The sequence below is a fragment of the Acinonyx jubatus genome, chromosome X, assembly GCF_027475565.1.
Source record: "Acinonyx jubatus isolate Ajub_Pintada_27869175 chromosome X, VMU_Ajub_asm_v1.0, whole genome shotgun sequence".
Lineage (NCBI taxonomy): Eukaryota > Metazoa > Chordata > Mammalia > Carnivora > Felidae > Acinonyx > Acinonyx jubatus.
In genome coordinates, this window is record NC_069389.1 from 13,928,298 (window position 1) to 13,942,157 (window position 13,860).

The 13,860-nt window shown below is 50.1% G+C and overlaps 1 protein-coding gene across 4 annotated transcripts in view; it reads right to left on the reverse strand.

The window, feature by feature from the left end:
- Positions 1-9,026: 9,026 nt before the first annotated feature.
- Positions 9,027-13,860, reverse strand: part of RAI2 (retinoic acid induced 2) — a 59,786-nt gene continuing 54,952 nt past the window's right edge. For 2 of the 4 annotated variants that reach the window (XM_027054490.2, XM_027054489.2), the window contains exon 2: positions 9,027-10,990. In XM_027054490.2, coding sequence (XP_026910291.1) covers positions 9,395-10,966 — 1,572 coding nt within the window. In that variant the 5' untranslated portion in view covers positions 10,967-10,990 and the 3' untranslated portion in view covers positions 9,027-9,394. The remainder of the gene's footprint in view (positions 10,991-13,860) is intronic. The other 2 variants (XM_027054492.2, XM_027054491.2) reach the window with 2 other exon arrangements.

Below are 13,860 nucleotides of genomic sequence, written 5' to 3' on the forward strand. Positions count from 1 at the left end.
TGAAGTCACACGGGAGAAAGAAGTGGCAGCTGAATCCAGACTCTGGCTCTAAAGCCAGCGCTTCTAACTTCTATCAAGAGTCCCTAGCCACCTCCTAGCTTAAATTAAATTGAAGGCTCCCTAAATGCCATGCACTGTGCTAGGTGTAAGAGATACAATGAACTTGACCTTGGCCCTAGAGCAGTTTATGGTATGGTGGGATGGACAGACACATGCTTTCAAATGAGTGAGATGGACAAAATGATATATGAGTACACATGTTGCCGTGGGAAGGCAGGAGGCAGCTTATGCTGGAGTAGTCACGGAAACCTTTCTGGAGGACGAGTTATTTTGAGCTAAATCTTGAAGAATTAGCCAGAGGGAGTGTCAGGGCACTGAAGGGTGGACCCACAGAAGCTTATGCTGGGAACTGTTAACCTTCTGTATTCCTGGAGCTTATCCACAGGGGTGAAGGGGAGAGCTCCAGTCACAGAGGTGGTCTGGAGTCTGATCTCAGAAGGCTGGAGATAGGAGGCCTCTTCAGGTGTAAGGATAAATCCAACACCAGAAGCGTTTACATCCCGGAATGACATGGTAAGATTTGGCTTTTACCAAAACTATTCTGGTGGAAGATAGAAAAGAGATTGGAGGCAGTGGCTGAAAATGGAGGCATGGTCCCCACCCAGTTCTGAGGCCATTTTAAAAGTCTAGGCAAGGGGGGCACCTGGGTGGCTCAGCCGGCTGAGCGTCCAACTTCAGCTCAGGTCATGATCTCATGGTTCTTGCGTTCGAGACTCCCATCGGGCTCTGTGCTGACAGTGTGAAGCCTGCTTCAGATCCTGTCCCCCTGTCTCTCTGCCCCTGTTCCGCTTGCGCTCTCTTTGTCTCTCAAAAATAAATAAATGTTGAAAAAAAACTAAAACTCGAGGCAAGGGTTGCCTGGCTGGCTCAGTCAGTGGAGCATGGGACTCTTGTTCCTGCGGTTGTGGGTTCGAGTTCCACACTGGGTGTAGAGATTACTTTTAAAAAAGTGAAATCTTTAAAAGAGAAAAAATAGAAGCATGGGCAAATGATGTTGGTTGGGTCAAGAACAGTAAGTGTGGAGGAAAGGAATGGTGGATTTGGGGAAGATCAAGGAGGCAAAGTGAGCAAGAGGGGATGTGGGAGGTGAAGGAGAGGGCAAGGTCACAGAGACCAGCCTCCCCTTTCTCACTTGGGCAGTGGGGAAGGGGCGGTAGAGGGTGTGCAGCTCAGATCAGTCCACGGCTGGGGTGAGGAAGGGAGACGCTGCATTAAGTTTTAGGGGTGACGAGTCTGAAGTACCTAGAGGATCGCCCTGTGAAGATGGCAGGTAGGACCTCGGGTGTCTGAGTGTGAAGGGCTGGCGATGGAGAGGAATCAACACAATGAAGATGTTGGCCACCGCTAGCAGAGCAGATGGGGGCACAGTGTGAGGGCACGCGGGTGAGGACTGCAGCCACAGATGGGGGCTGCGTCTGCAGCAGAGAGGGAGAACAGGGTAGAACATCAGCCTCACTGTCCGGAGGGGAAAGGAAGACACACTCGGGAGACAGGAGAGTGTGGCGAGAGGTGCACCAGGAAAGCTAAGAAGGGAGTGGGGTAAAAGCACCCAGGGAGTAGGCCAGATGGGGCCTGAGAGGTGCCATGGCTCCCTGGGTAATTATTGTCACTTATAACATGAAACAGAAGCAGCACTTCTGGATGTTACCAAAGACCAAAAAGAAAGAAAGAGAGGGAGGGAGGGAGAAGCAAAGGAAGGGAGGGAGAAACTTCAGTGAGACACTGATTCCAACTTCGTTAATTTGGAAATTTGCAATGGCCCGAAAAGATTCTGCTGGATTTTAACCTTCATGGTGGCAACAAGGGAAGGGCCTGAAGAGTTAATAAATAGGACAGGCAAGTTCTAAGCGAAATGTCTAAAATACAGTGTCCTGTGCATCTGGTACTTGCATAAATCACCAGGATCCAGAATAAGCCCACAGGAGAAGGGCCTGACAGTGGCCGAGTCAAGGGCAGTGGCCACTACAGCCAAGAAGTGATAAATAAGAAAGTAAAGAAGGGACTCTGTGTTTCAGTTCAATTAAGCAACTGTCGAGGCCTTCTAGCTACTCTGCACTGTGGGCCATGGACACAGCAGTCACTTCTACGATGTGGGCCCATCTCAGGGAGCTTCCAACCTAAAGCCCAGAACCTCGCTTGCTCAATTAGATGGGAGGGAGAGGCCTTCCCTAGAGTCTCACTGTCCTGTAGTGGGTTTCAGGGAAGTGTGTGGAGGAAAGGAGCCACAGAGGATCTTTCTAGACAGGACGCTGGGGCTGGGCTTCACAGGGCAGTGACAAGGCACTTGCCAGGGGAGTGGGGACCATCTCGTGTTATGGGCCAGGTTACGGGTGAGAGCCCGTTGGCTAGTGATGGCTGTCCAGGCATGCCCTGCCGTCATGGAAGAAAAGAAGACACATGAAAAGGAAGCAAGGCACCAGTGTGCAGTGTGCACTGGGGACGGGAGAGTGACACAAGCTGGAGACAAATGGCTCTCTCCCCTGGATGCCCCGCAGGGCATCATATCATTCCTGCCTAGGCCAGTCACCTGTGGCCAGGACAATGGCAGAGTCAAGGAAGGGTTACCCCTGCCAGGCGCTTGATGCATTTTGAAAAGATTCCCATTGAAAACAGTTGCAATAAAACGGTCTCAGGGCTTAAAGAATGAGCCCTCCATTATCTGGCTCTTCTACTGCCTGCCAGGTCGCGTTCCCCCACCCCCTGCCACACAAAGAAAACACACTGTTCTCATCCACCCTCAAGTACCTTAGGAGCACCCATTCACCTACAAATAGTTGATACCCTCTTCACCAATAATGTTATCCCTGTACTAACAAGATTCCCCCATGGACTTCTGCCAGGCAAGACCTTGTTAGCCGGTTTCCATTAGTATGGCACTTGAAATCATAATGCTGCATTAAAAAAGCATCACTTGATAAGAACCAACTTTCTGTTCTGTATGCTGGCCTTGCCTCAAGGAGGACGGGATTCATGAAGGCATTTCAACAGTCTCCACTGCCACCGTGGCCACGTTGGGGACAGATTCCTGCTGCATCCTGTAGTCAGGGGACAAGTCTTTGCTTTGTGAGGATAGTGCTTGGGTCCTTGACCGTTTCTCTGGTGCTGGTGCCCAGCCCTCCTTCCAGAGGAGGGAATGATAGTCGGGAACCTGGTCTCCTAATTCTGAGCTCGGAGGTCACTGGACCACATGTGCCCCGAATGTCCCCTCTGCTCATGGAGAAGATGTAAGAGAGAAAATAGTAGAAGGTACACGGCTCTGCTATCCGAAGTCCTGATGGAGAGGGTGCTGTGGGGTGACAGCTGCTGTAGTCACAGGGCCAGGCGGGACTCCAGACCAGAGCGGCTGCTGTTGTGTGATTCTTTTATACACTGGTCTCCTTTGTGTGACTTTGCTTGAATTAAGAGGCTGTGGCCAAATATAGTTTGAACCCTGGGAGAGAAATGGTGAGGACCAAGCTAAAGGCCTGGGAAGGCCTATTCAGGGCAAACCACTTGGAAGAAGGAATCCAAGACTCAGAGAAACGAGACATGGACCGATGATGCTCCCAGCAAAGTTCTGACGGTAAAGAGAAACCTGGGAGAGTCAGATGGGCAGGGTCCAGAGGGAAATGAGGAGGTGTAAGCAGGAAATAACTAATCAAAGACGTCAGGGCCCAATGGGAAGTGGAGATATGTTACCCGAGGTACATAACTGACCAAAGATGGGAAGGAACTAGTTAGCTCTAGGAGGCTTTGCTGGAACCCACAAGCAGTCCCAATTTCGATCTGGGGTTCTTTTATTATTTTTAAAAAGATAACAGCTTTACTGAGATACAATTCACATACCATACAATTCACCCACTTAGATGGTACAATTCAATTTTTTTAGTATATTCACAGAGTTGTACAACCATCACCGCAGTCGATTTTAGAACATTTCCGTCACCTACCTGGAGTTCTTGACTCTACAAAGTAAATGGAGAAACTGGGGAAAGAGCAACCCAGATGACAGAAGGACTACACAGTAGGAGCTCAGAGAGCGCGAGAGGAGATGGGACTCGAGTCCAAGGGAAGGAAGCCGCGGAAAGATCTGGTGTTTAAAGGAGGAGGAGGTTCGGCTTTTGTTTCTATTAAGGACAGGCAAAAGACTAGGCTCAAGTGCATCAAGAAGAATTCACGTAAAACATGAGGAAAAAGTAAAATACACCCAACTTCCTGGCAATGTTTGTAACTTCCTGGGTTAGGCTGCCCTTGCCAATAAGACTGACGAACGGTCATCATAGGGTGAGTTTTGAGTAACGGTTCCTTCGAGTTTCATGGTGTTGGTGAGGCATCCCTTCAGAACTGGCTGAGTTCCAGCCCTTTTTGTGAGGTGTCGTAGATTTGCTGAACCCTGTGTTCTAGGGAGAAGCTTCTAGAGGGCCCTGTTACATGCTGGATGAGTGATGGCCCTTTGGACGAATGAATAGTTTCCAAAGGATAGTTTCCTGGTCAGATCAGGCACGTGGTGGTAAGCCAGAAGATAGGAGTAGGGTACCAGGTACAGATCTCTATCCCGGATCATTTCTTGATTAAATTCTTTCTGCAAAGAGTTTATGAGGTCCTGCTGTGGACCAGGTACAATAAAACAAACCCTGGGGATAAAACAGTGTTTCTCAACCAGGGGTGACTTTGCCCCTCAGGGGACTCTTGGCGATGCCTGCAGACATTTTTGTTGTCCCGACTGGGGCGATGGGGGGCAGGTGGGAGGGGGGCTACTGGCATCTCATGCGAGAGACCAGAGATGCTGCTCAATATCCTACAGTGCCCAGGACAGTGCCCTACAACAGAGAATCATCCGGTCCCAAATGTTAATAGTGCCAAAGTGGAGAAACCTTGAAGTCAAGAAATAAGGTTCAGTTCCTGCTTTCAAAGAATTTGGTCTGTTCATTGTTTCTTACCGTGGCTTGAAATGTGACCCACTGAAAATTTCTGCATTGAAAACACCTCTCCAAGTTCCTTATGTGAAGGGATTTTAAATAAAACTGAATTCTCAGAACTATTCGGGACTGACAGCGTGGGGCTATCGATATAAAGAGGTTCATTAAATTCTTACTAATTGACTGGTTATCAAACCTTCGATTTAAAAAATTATTTAAGCAGAGGGTGGACAGCTTCCAGGTGACTTATCTTTATCAGCAGGGTGAGCCTACACTTTTTGAGTGTATATCTAGAACACAGATGGAAAATAACCTACAAGTTGGGTTAATATAGTAAACCTTAACAGTTCATCTCCTTTAACTTGAACTTGTTCACAATTTCGGCAGGGCATTGCTACAATCTCACTTTGCTTAGAAATCCCTTGGTCTAATAACAGTTTCAGTTGGATTATTTGCAATATTTGGAACTAGTTCTTTCCAGCACTCATATATGCTACTTACTATAAAATCCACCAATACGTTAATTAAAATAAATAGCAATTTATTAAAATGGCACCCTGAGGACCCCAAATACACCCTATTTTGTTTCACTGATGTGGGAGGTCAGTTATTTGACCTGGTGGTAGTGAGCTGTTCTGGAAAATTGCCTTTTTTATTTAATGAGGAGTAAAGTCGGCCAGAATGACCTCTCACGCTTTTTTCCCCGCTGTTAAAGTTTTCAGCTTAGCAGCTTTTGAGTGTGGCTTTTAGAGGTTTGGCATCACCACCCTTCAGCTTGAAATCTCCCTTTACAATTGTACCAGGTGCTCTGGGCATTGCAGTTCACTGGAATGGTCTCGAAAATAATTGAAAAAAAAATCTGTAATTCAGACTCTTCACTAATTCATACTGGGTTTTGCCCCCAAAAGGATCCAAATTCCTGTGGGTTCATTGGGCTTCAAACCCGATATTTAAGAATCATTGCAAAGTACATATTTTAAGTTGTTGATACTTAAAAACTGAAAGCAGAAAACTCTTCTGAGCCTCAATTTCCTCACTCGTAAAATGGAATCTAAATCCTTTCCTGCTGTATTAATTATGCTGTTTATGAAGATAATCACTATATTGACATCATCTCTCAGTAATTGGCTACCTTTCCTTCCCTCCTTTCCTCCCTCTCTTCCTGCCTCCCTCCCTCCCTCCCTCCCTCCATCCTTCCTTCCTTCCTCCCTCCCTCCCTCTCTCCTCCCTTCCTCCTTTTGCTTGGAGTTTTCACCATTGCAGATGTACTTTTTCATGCTTAAAGTATGAGAGTTTTGCATTTGAATCTAAACAAATCTTTGATCTCACTTTAGAATTTCCTACTCACTGTCGAGGACTTCCTTGGTTAGGACAGTAACTGTACAGTCTTTAAATCTTTCATTTTTCTCTCTAGTTTTTATTTTACCAGGAGGATCACTACCCCCAAATACGGATTTTTGTAAGTCATTCCAATTTTTTATCATTTCTGAACTGAAGCCAGCCGAAGCCATCGTGACAAGTCCGAGCAAATTATCAACATTCTTGGGGACTAATTCTATTTCCTAAAAGACTCTGAAAAGCTATTCTGTAGGCTAGTTGACCCAAACATTTTTTTAAGAAGGAATGGGAAATTAAGTCATGAGAAAGAGTCTGATAGAAATCCCGCCGAAACCTTAAACGCGGTTAGCTGGAGACAGTTGTGAGGGGTGGGGAGGTAAGGGACCAAAGCTCTCTGAATCAAGCAGAATAATGATGGGGCCTGAAGTTTGCCAGTGCCCACCCCCACCCCCATGACCCTTGTGTGGATCACATGCCTCAGACCAGGAATCATGGTTCCAGGCTGATAATTCTTAGATAAAGTTTGTGTTGAAAGGCTGCGAACTTCTGACTCGGGAGGGAGCATGGAACCGAACCACCAGGGGTCCATAGGCTCACCTTGGCCGCAGCAACAAGCCCTTTGTTCTTCTCCTGATTCCCTGGCCTGCAGGTAGCCAAGTGGATTCCAGTTCCCGTCAAAGGCTGGGAAGGGGGGCAAGCAGAGGGTATCACTGCCCCAGTGGCACAAGCCCGGTCCCTAGACAACACCGCGTGTGGCCCTCATAGACCTCAGTGGGCACGTCTCCCCACGCCACAGCGGCCTCTTCCCAAAGCTCCCCCCCAGCCACGAATGACAGGGCCTGGGGCTAAGCGCAGCATGGGTGGGTGGGAGTCCGACCCAGGGTAGGAGACAGCCCGTGCTGACTCAACACCCTGGTTGGCTGTGGAGCCAACAATTCTCACCCAAGCAGCACTGACGTCTTAAGAGAAAGGGGCATTTCGAGACCCATCAAAGAGAGATTTGTGGCTTGAGGTTTATAATGTAATTAGAGGCTGCAAATGCCTTCCTTTCCACCTATATGTCACTCAGCTTTAAGCACTGGCTTCTTCTAAAGGCCAAATTGAGAATCCTGTTCCCTCAAAGCCGGGTAAGCAGCAGGTGTTCCCAGGACACTGTGAACCGGGTCCCCTGCTGGCCGGTGTACAAAGGCGGCCCCCCGGGCTGCAGGGGCAGCAGAGACAACCGCAAACGTGGTGAGAAGAGACATCAGGTAAATGGCGAGTGCAAGCCCCCGGGCACGTTTGTGTTGTTGTGGTTGAGACTAGCACACATGCCATGCTCAGGAAACACGGCCAGAAACCCACCATGGGCGTAAAAGTGGAAAAAGCCTGCACTGTGTGGAGGCGGAGGGATGGAGTCTGGCGGCTGCCGTTGAACAGGACTAAGCTAGCCTGACGAGCAACGGCTGTGTGGTGATTACCACCACGTCGCACTTTGAAAAATAAATTTTAGCGGCATAGGAAAAGAGCAGGAAAAAGAAAAGCCGTTCTGGGTGTTCAGTACAGCACCAGCTGAAATGGTAACCCTATACACAGAGAGCCTGGTAATAAAAGAACAGTCTCGCAACTGCTTTTCCTCCTGTTCATGTTCACGGTAACAGCTGGATACATACTAATTGCAAGAAGTGAAAGAAAGAGCTCTAAGTTTAAAAGCAGGCATGCCATCATCAGTCTGTCGCCAGCACGGTTTCAGACACAAGTGCGATGTGCCGCCTAGCAGATCTAGCTTAAATGTACACTCAAACTGCCTCATTTGCAGGGGAGGCTTTGTGCTGTCGGGGAAGAGCCACGGGCTGTTCCCTTCTTCCGGGTGCCTCGCTTTCGTCCACAGAGAGATGGCTCAGCCAGTGTTTTTCAGCCTCGGCACCATTGATGTTTGGGCCGGATCATCTGCTGTTGTGGGGGGTCCCGTGCCTGTGAGATGTTCAGCAATGCCCTCCGTCCCTACCCACCAGAGGCCAGGAGCATCCTCCCCAGCTGAGACAACCGAAAGTGTCTCCCGGCATTGCCAGATGTTCCCTGGGGAGGCACCGTCACCCCCAGTTGAGAACCATTGGCCTAAACTAAGGAGGAGCAACTTTCTCTTCCCTCCCCAACCCCACTCCCAAGCATCTCTATCCCAAGCCTGGAACGTTTATGGGGCATCTCCTGATCCACCAGCAAAGGACTTACCTCTCGTTCTGAGGGGTCTTCAGTAATACTTTTGGCTTGCAAGACTTTCAGTCATTCAGAACAATGCTGTTACTGCCTTTGAAAAGAAGGTCCTCTCCAGCTAAATTCTGAGGGGAGGGGGTGGGGAGGAAGCAGGTAAATTTTCCTTTTAGACACATTTGTCGGTTTTGGTCTACAGAAGGCTCAGACACAGAATTCTCCACACCCAGGGTCTACGTCAACTGGAAAGGGCCTCGGGTGCTTGAAACTCACCTCCCCACCTCTTCCTTCTCTGTGCCACATTTTTACAAATGAAGAAAGCAACGTTTAGAGGGGAAAGTGACTGGCTCCAGGCCGTACATATTCCTAGTCTTCTTTTAATGGTGGCATAGGCCAATATAATTCTTCTTTGCCCCATACGCCTGGAGAGCTTAGGTCTCAAAACACAAAGAACTTGTAGCGCTTTACAAGCAACAGTTTTGGCCAAACCACAGCAGTTAAGGAATGCAAATTTACAAAATGATAGAATGCTGCAACCAATTAGTGCAAACAAACATTTATTGTGAAATATTCATCCTACCCTTTATTAGGTATTACATCATCAAAGCACTTTGTGGCAATGAAAATAGCTTTTTTACCCCTCTGATTCACCCAATATTCCATTAAAGCTGCAAAAAATGTGCAATCTGCTTGAAAAATAGGTTGCTCTTATTTACTCATTTGTGAAAAGTCAAAAATTAAAAAAGAAAACAATACTAGCTTACAGGGCCTCTAGAGCCAATTTGCCTTCCCGCTTCCCAACTACTCCCCAAAATAATTAACAAAGATAATTTGTTTTAAATGCCTTTTTATAAAACCAATGCACCTTTCCCCATATTATAATCATAAAAATTTTAAAAAGCCATTATTTACTTTCTTGGAAAAAAGGTGGCCAGCCGTTGTTTTTTGATCGGGAGCATGTGTATTTCCTGGGAGTTCACTTTCTTTAACTTTATGCTCCTGTTTTTGACGGGTTTCCTAAGGGGCTCTGTGCTTCCCATGGGCTCTTCTCCTTGGCTATTGATGTCATAGCCCTGAAGCACGGAGTCTTCTCTTTTGAAGGAGAAGTTTTTGGTGGACACGCCCGAGAGGCCTTTGATCTTGCCGCAGAAGATGGCAGGCACGGCGTCTTCCACCGAGACGATAACCTTGGTGGCCTGGGACTCGCTCACGATCTCCATGGGATTTTCAGCCTTGACCTCGCCGCTGGGCTGGCCGGGCTGGCCGGGCAGCTGGGCAGGGTTGCTGCCGCCCACGTGGCTATCCATCACAGCCGAGGCCCCGTGTGCTGTGGCAGGGGCAAAGGGCACTTCCATGCCGCCGGCGTGACCTGGGCTGTCCACTGAGCTGCTGCTGTCATACAGTGTCTCAACGGGAGGCTCAGATTTTCGGTGGGCTGCCAGCGACAGGTCCAGGACCGCATCTTCCTGGCAGACGGGGGGACTGGCTTCGCCAGCCTTAAGCCAGGGCACCGACTTCATGGACAGATCCAGGGCCTCGTTCTCACTCCCCATCTTGATGACCGTGTGGCGGCTAAGCTGGAAGTACTCCCTTGGCTGCAGGATATCGAAGGGCTTCAGTTCCTCCTTCTCCAGAGGGCTAGGGGTGCCTTTGAAGGGGTGTAGGCCAAAGGAAGATGGCGGCTTGGGGAAACCGGAGCTGAGCTTGGATTCGGGACTCTGAGGCACAGGGATGGGGATGGGGATGGGGACGGGCACGGGCAAGGGGACGATCACAGGGTAGGGTACCAGGAGGGTGGCCGGAGGGACCAGCGGGGACAGGGGGGAGTTAAAGGGCTGGGGGGGCACAGGCGCGTATCCAGGAGGAGGCTGACAGGGTGGGGGGCCGAGAGCGCCCTGTGAGGGGAACAAATTCTGGAGCACAGCTTCAAACGGCAACGTGGGCTCTTGTGGCCGGCTGGGGATCCGCAGGTCCAGGAGCTGCGGTCGGGCCTCGGGGTCCTCGGCTCCCTGGAACAGGTTGTTGTGGATAGCACTGGAGGAGCACGGGGCCTCCTGCGGCAGGACCAGAGGGGAGTTGAGGTGCTGGAAGACGTGCTGCTCCAGCACCACCGGCAGCTGCACGGGGCCCTGCGTGGTCATGACATAGGCCGCATGGCCATTAGGGTTGAGCTCGGGCGCAGGGCTTCCCTCCACCTGCATGTGAATGGGCATCACCACCGGGCTCTCCCCGAGGCACAGGGGCTGCAGCACAGTGGCCGCCACCTTCAGAGCCATGCCGCCCTGAGACTCGGCTGGGGGGTTCAGGATGGATGGGGCCGGCACGGTCACCAGGGCCTTCTTTACCAGGTCGGTGGAGTTGATGTTCCAGGCCTCGGTGGTGATCAGCTGGGCCATGCCATTCTCCAGTCTGTTATTGGCCAAGGCGGGAGAGGAGTCAGTCATGTCCATGGAGAGGTTCTGGGACTGCAGATCGTCCATCACTCGGCTCTGATGCCACTGGGCCTGCAAGGCAAAATCACAACATGAACCTTCCGTCAGAGACCACTTACAATTGCCTTAAGTGCTCTCTCCACGTCTTTTAAGAGTCTCCATATCTTAGTGAACCACAGAGCACACCCGTCCCTCTATGTACACATACATGCTATAGATATTGCCTAATATATACAAACACACCCAAGTGATCAGCTGTGCATGGAGAGGCCCAATTTAACAGACGACTAAGCTATAAACACAGATGATGTAATGACTAAACAGCCGAGAGAGGTTAAACAGAGTATTTCTAAGCCTAATACTCAGCTTATATGTTTAGTTTTCGCCAAACACAAAGTTCCATTCCACATTGCCGTTGGGACGGTCAAGATAACGTGGAGACTTGACTTGATCACACGCAAGTCTTGACTTACTTTACTTCAAAAACAAAATAAGGTCCTGTCACATTAGAACATTCTAAGAAAGTGGAAACAGGACATCCCACTTACAGAAAGCATCTTAAAAACTCTTTCAAGCAATCGTTCTTCCCGAAGAGGCTCGATGAAAAGAAGAGCAGTGTGTTTTCACAAGGATCGGCACAGTTGTCTCACGGGCTTCCTCTGACCAATGCTATCTCCTTCCCTCCCCATAACAGGCAAACCCTCCCCACGGAGCCAGGTGGAGACAGGATAACTGCACGAATGCTCACAGGGTCCAGTGTCGCTTTCCCTAATCAGCTCCTCTGCGTGACCCGTGACCTCCCCTAACTTTTTCTAGTTGTCAAGAGGGGACGTCGCTGATTCTAGGGCTGGGGAAATGTAACACCTGTTGGAAGCAAACGTCTTCAACGGGGAGATACTCTTCACTGATATCCCTGGCACCCCTGACGGCCTCCTGAGAGGCCCAAGGAACCCAGCACGGGTGCTTCCTGGAGGAAGCAGGGCTGCAGCTGTGATACGACTCTCCATGGAAACGCGTCCATATTTAGCCTCGTTACCATGGAGAAGGCAGGCACCATGTCTAACTCAGGGATCTGTGCAGCCCTGGAGTCTGCTTGGGCTCAATAATAATTCAATAATCCTCAGGCTTGCCGGGCAGGCCTTGGGCAACTCAGATTCTCGACCTCACCTGTTGGAGCTGTTGTAGACTTTAGTCCCACGGTCATCTCGCGTCCTCCTCTCCTCACCCCCAAATTACCAACACACCCTCCACAACCCGTAGGACAGCCCGCCTGGCACACCATAGGAGTAGAAATAAACAAACAAGGCCTCGCTACAGGAAGGCAGCTTTAACAAATGAACAACCGTGTGATATTTCCAGACAATCAAAATGTGTCAAATGCATAGAACAAGGAGTTTCTCTGAAGCAGGAGGAAGGGCAGCAAGCAGAAGGATGCTGTGCACACAACTTTGGGGAGAAGGACTCGCTGGTAATGCCCTCAGCAGGGTGCACAGTGGTGCCTCTGACGGAGGGCTCCACAGCCCAGCACACTAGGGGCAGGGTGTCCTCTAGAAACCAGGAGGTGACCCAGAGTGCTGGCCAATGATGCCTTTAGGGCAGAGTGGGGAGGCAGCCCATGCCAGGGCAGTTGCAGGGGCTTGCCCTAACTGAAGGGTCCTGGTTTTTCCTGAGAGGAATGTTCCCTGATTTAGCCCAGAAAATATCACTTGTTCACACATTCCTTCACGCATGCATTCATTCATTCACTCATTCAACCCACTGATTGGCTGAGCGCCTACTGCACACCAGCACTTTGCTGGGGGCTGGAGATGCTGTTGTGAGCCTGACAGACAAGGTTCCTGCTATAGTGGAGATTACAGTTCAGTGGTGCACACGTCTTTCCACGGACAGAGATTTGCTAGCGTGAGAAGGCATCAAAGTTACGTCAGGAGAGGCATCAACATCAGCAGGACGAAGCTTTGGTGGCCACTTGGTCATGGCCCTGTAAAGGACCTGAGAACCTCGGATCTCCTCCAGAAGGGTCTGCCCTGTCCTTCCCAGTGGCCAAGACTCTCAGGGAGGGGTGAGCAAAGGCTAAAGGGAAGCTGGGGAGGCGCTGGGGAGGACAAGGATGGCAATGGGAAGAGAAGGCACCCACAGCCACCCATCTGAGGTGGCTTCTGATGGCCTTCGAGGTAACTACTGGGAGAGGTCAAGACATGTTCTGTGCCATCTTTGGGCTTCCTGTGAGTTGAAGACTGCTTGCATGTAAGGTGCTGCACCTATCTGCCCTTCTGGACAAGAGAGCCTCCCCTCCCCGGCCCACACTCGCCTCTGCCTCCTTTGCACACCCCTGCCCCCTCCCAGGCAGAGAAGGCAGACTTCTCAGGGCTTCTTCCCTCGGCTCTTGGTCCACAACGTAGCTCAGGTGCCAGCTCTCACCTCTTCCTGCCAACCTCACTCCTTTCTTGCCTGGCCCTGGTTCTAGGCCTCCCACTCCCCCAGAACCTTCTGGTTCAGAGTGTGAGGAGGGGACCTCGCCAGGACAGGGGGCCCCTGTTTGTTTCACAGATGGCCAGAGCCAAAACGGACTGGGCATTTACCATGTGCCAGGCCTCTGCCAAGAATGCTCAGAACTTTCCACGCATTACTTCACTTAATCCTCAGAACAACCCTATGAGGAGGGGCCTATAATTATGCCCATTTTGCTAATGAGAAAACTGATTCCATAGGAAGGTTAGGTGACTAGGATAAGGGACACTGATGGTGGGATTCGAGTTCAGGGTTAATCCCAGGCTTCTTTTCCCAGTGGAAGCTGTGAGGGCCACACTCGTTCGTGCGTTTTGTTTCTTGGCAAGAACAGTGCTCTCCAGCCGCCTGTTCAACACCGAGTGCATGTGCCTGCAGAGCTGTGTAAAAGAGAGCACTCGAGCATGAGATTTCTTCAAAGTGGTGGCCAAGTC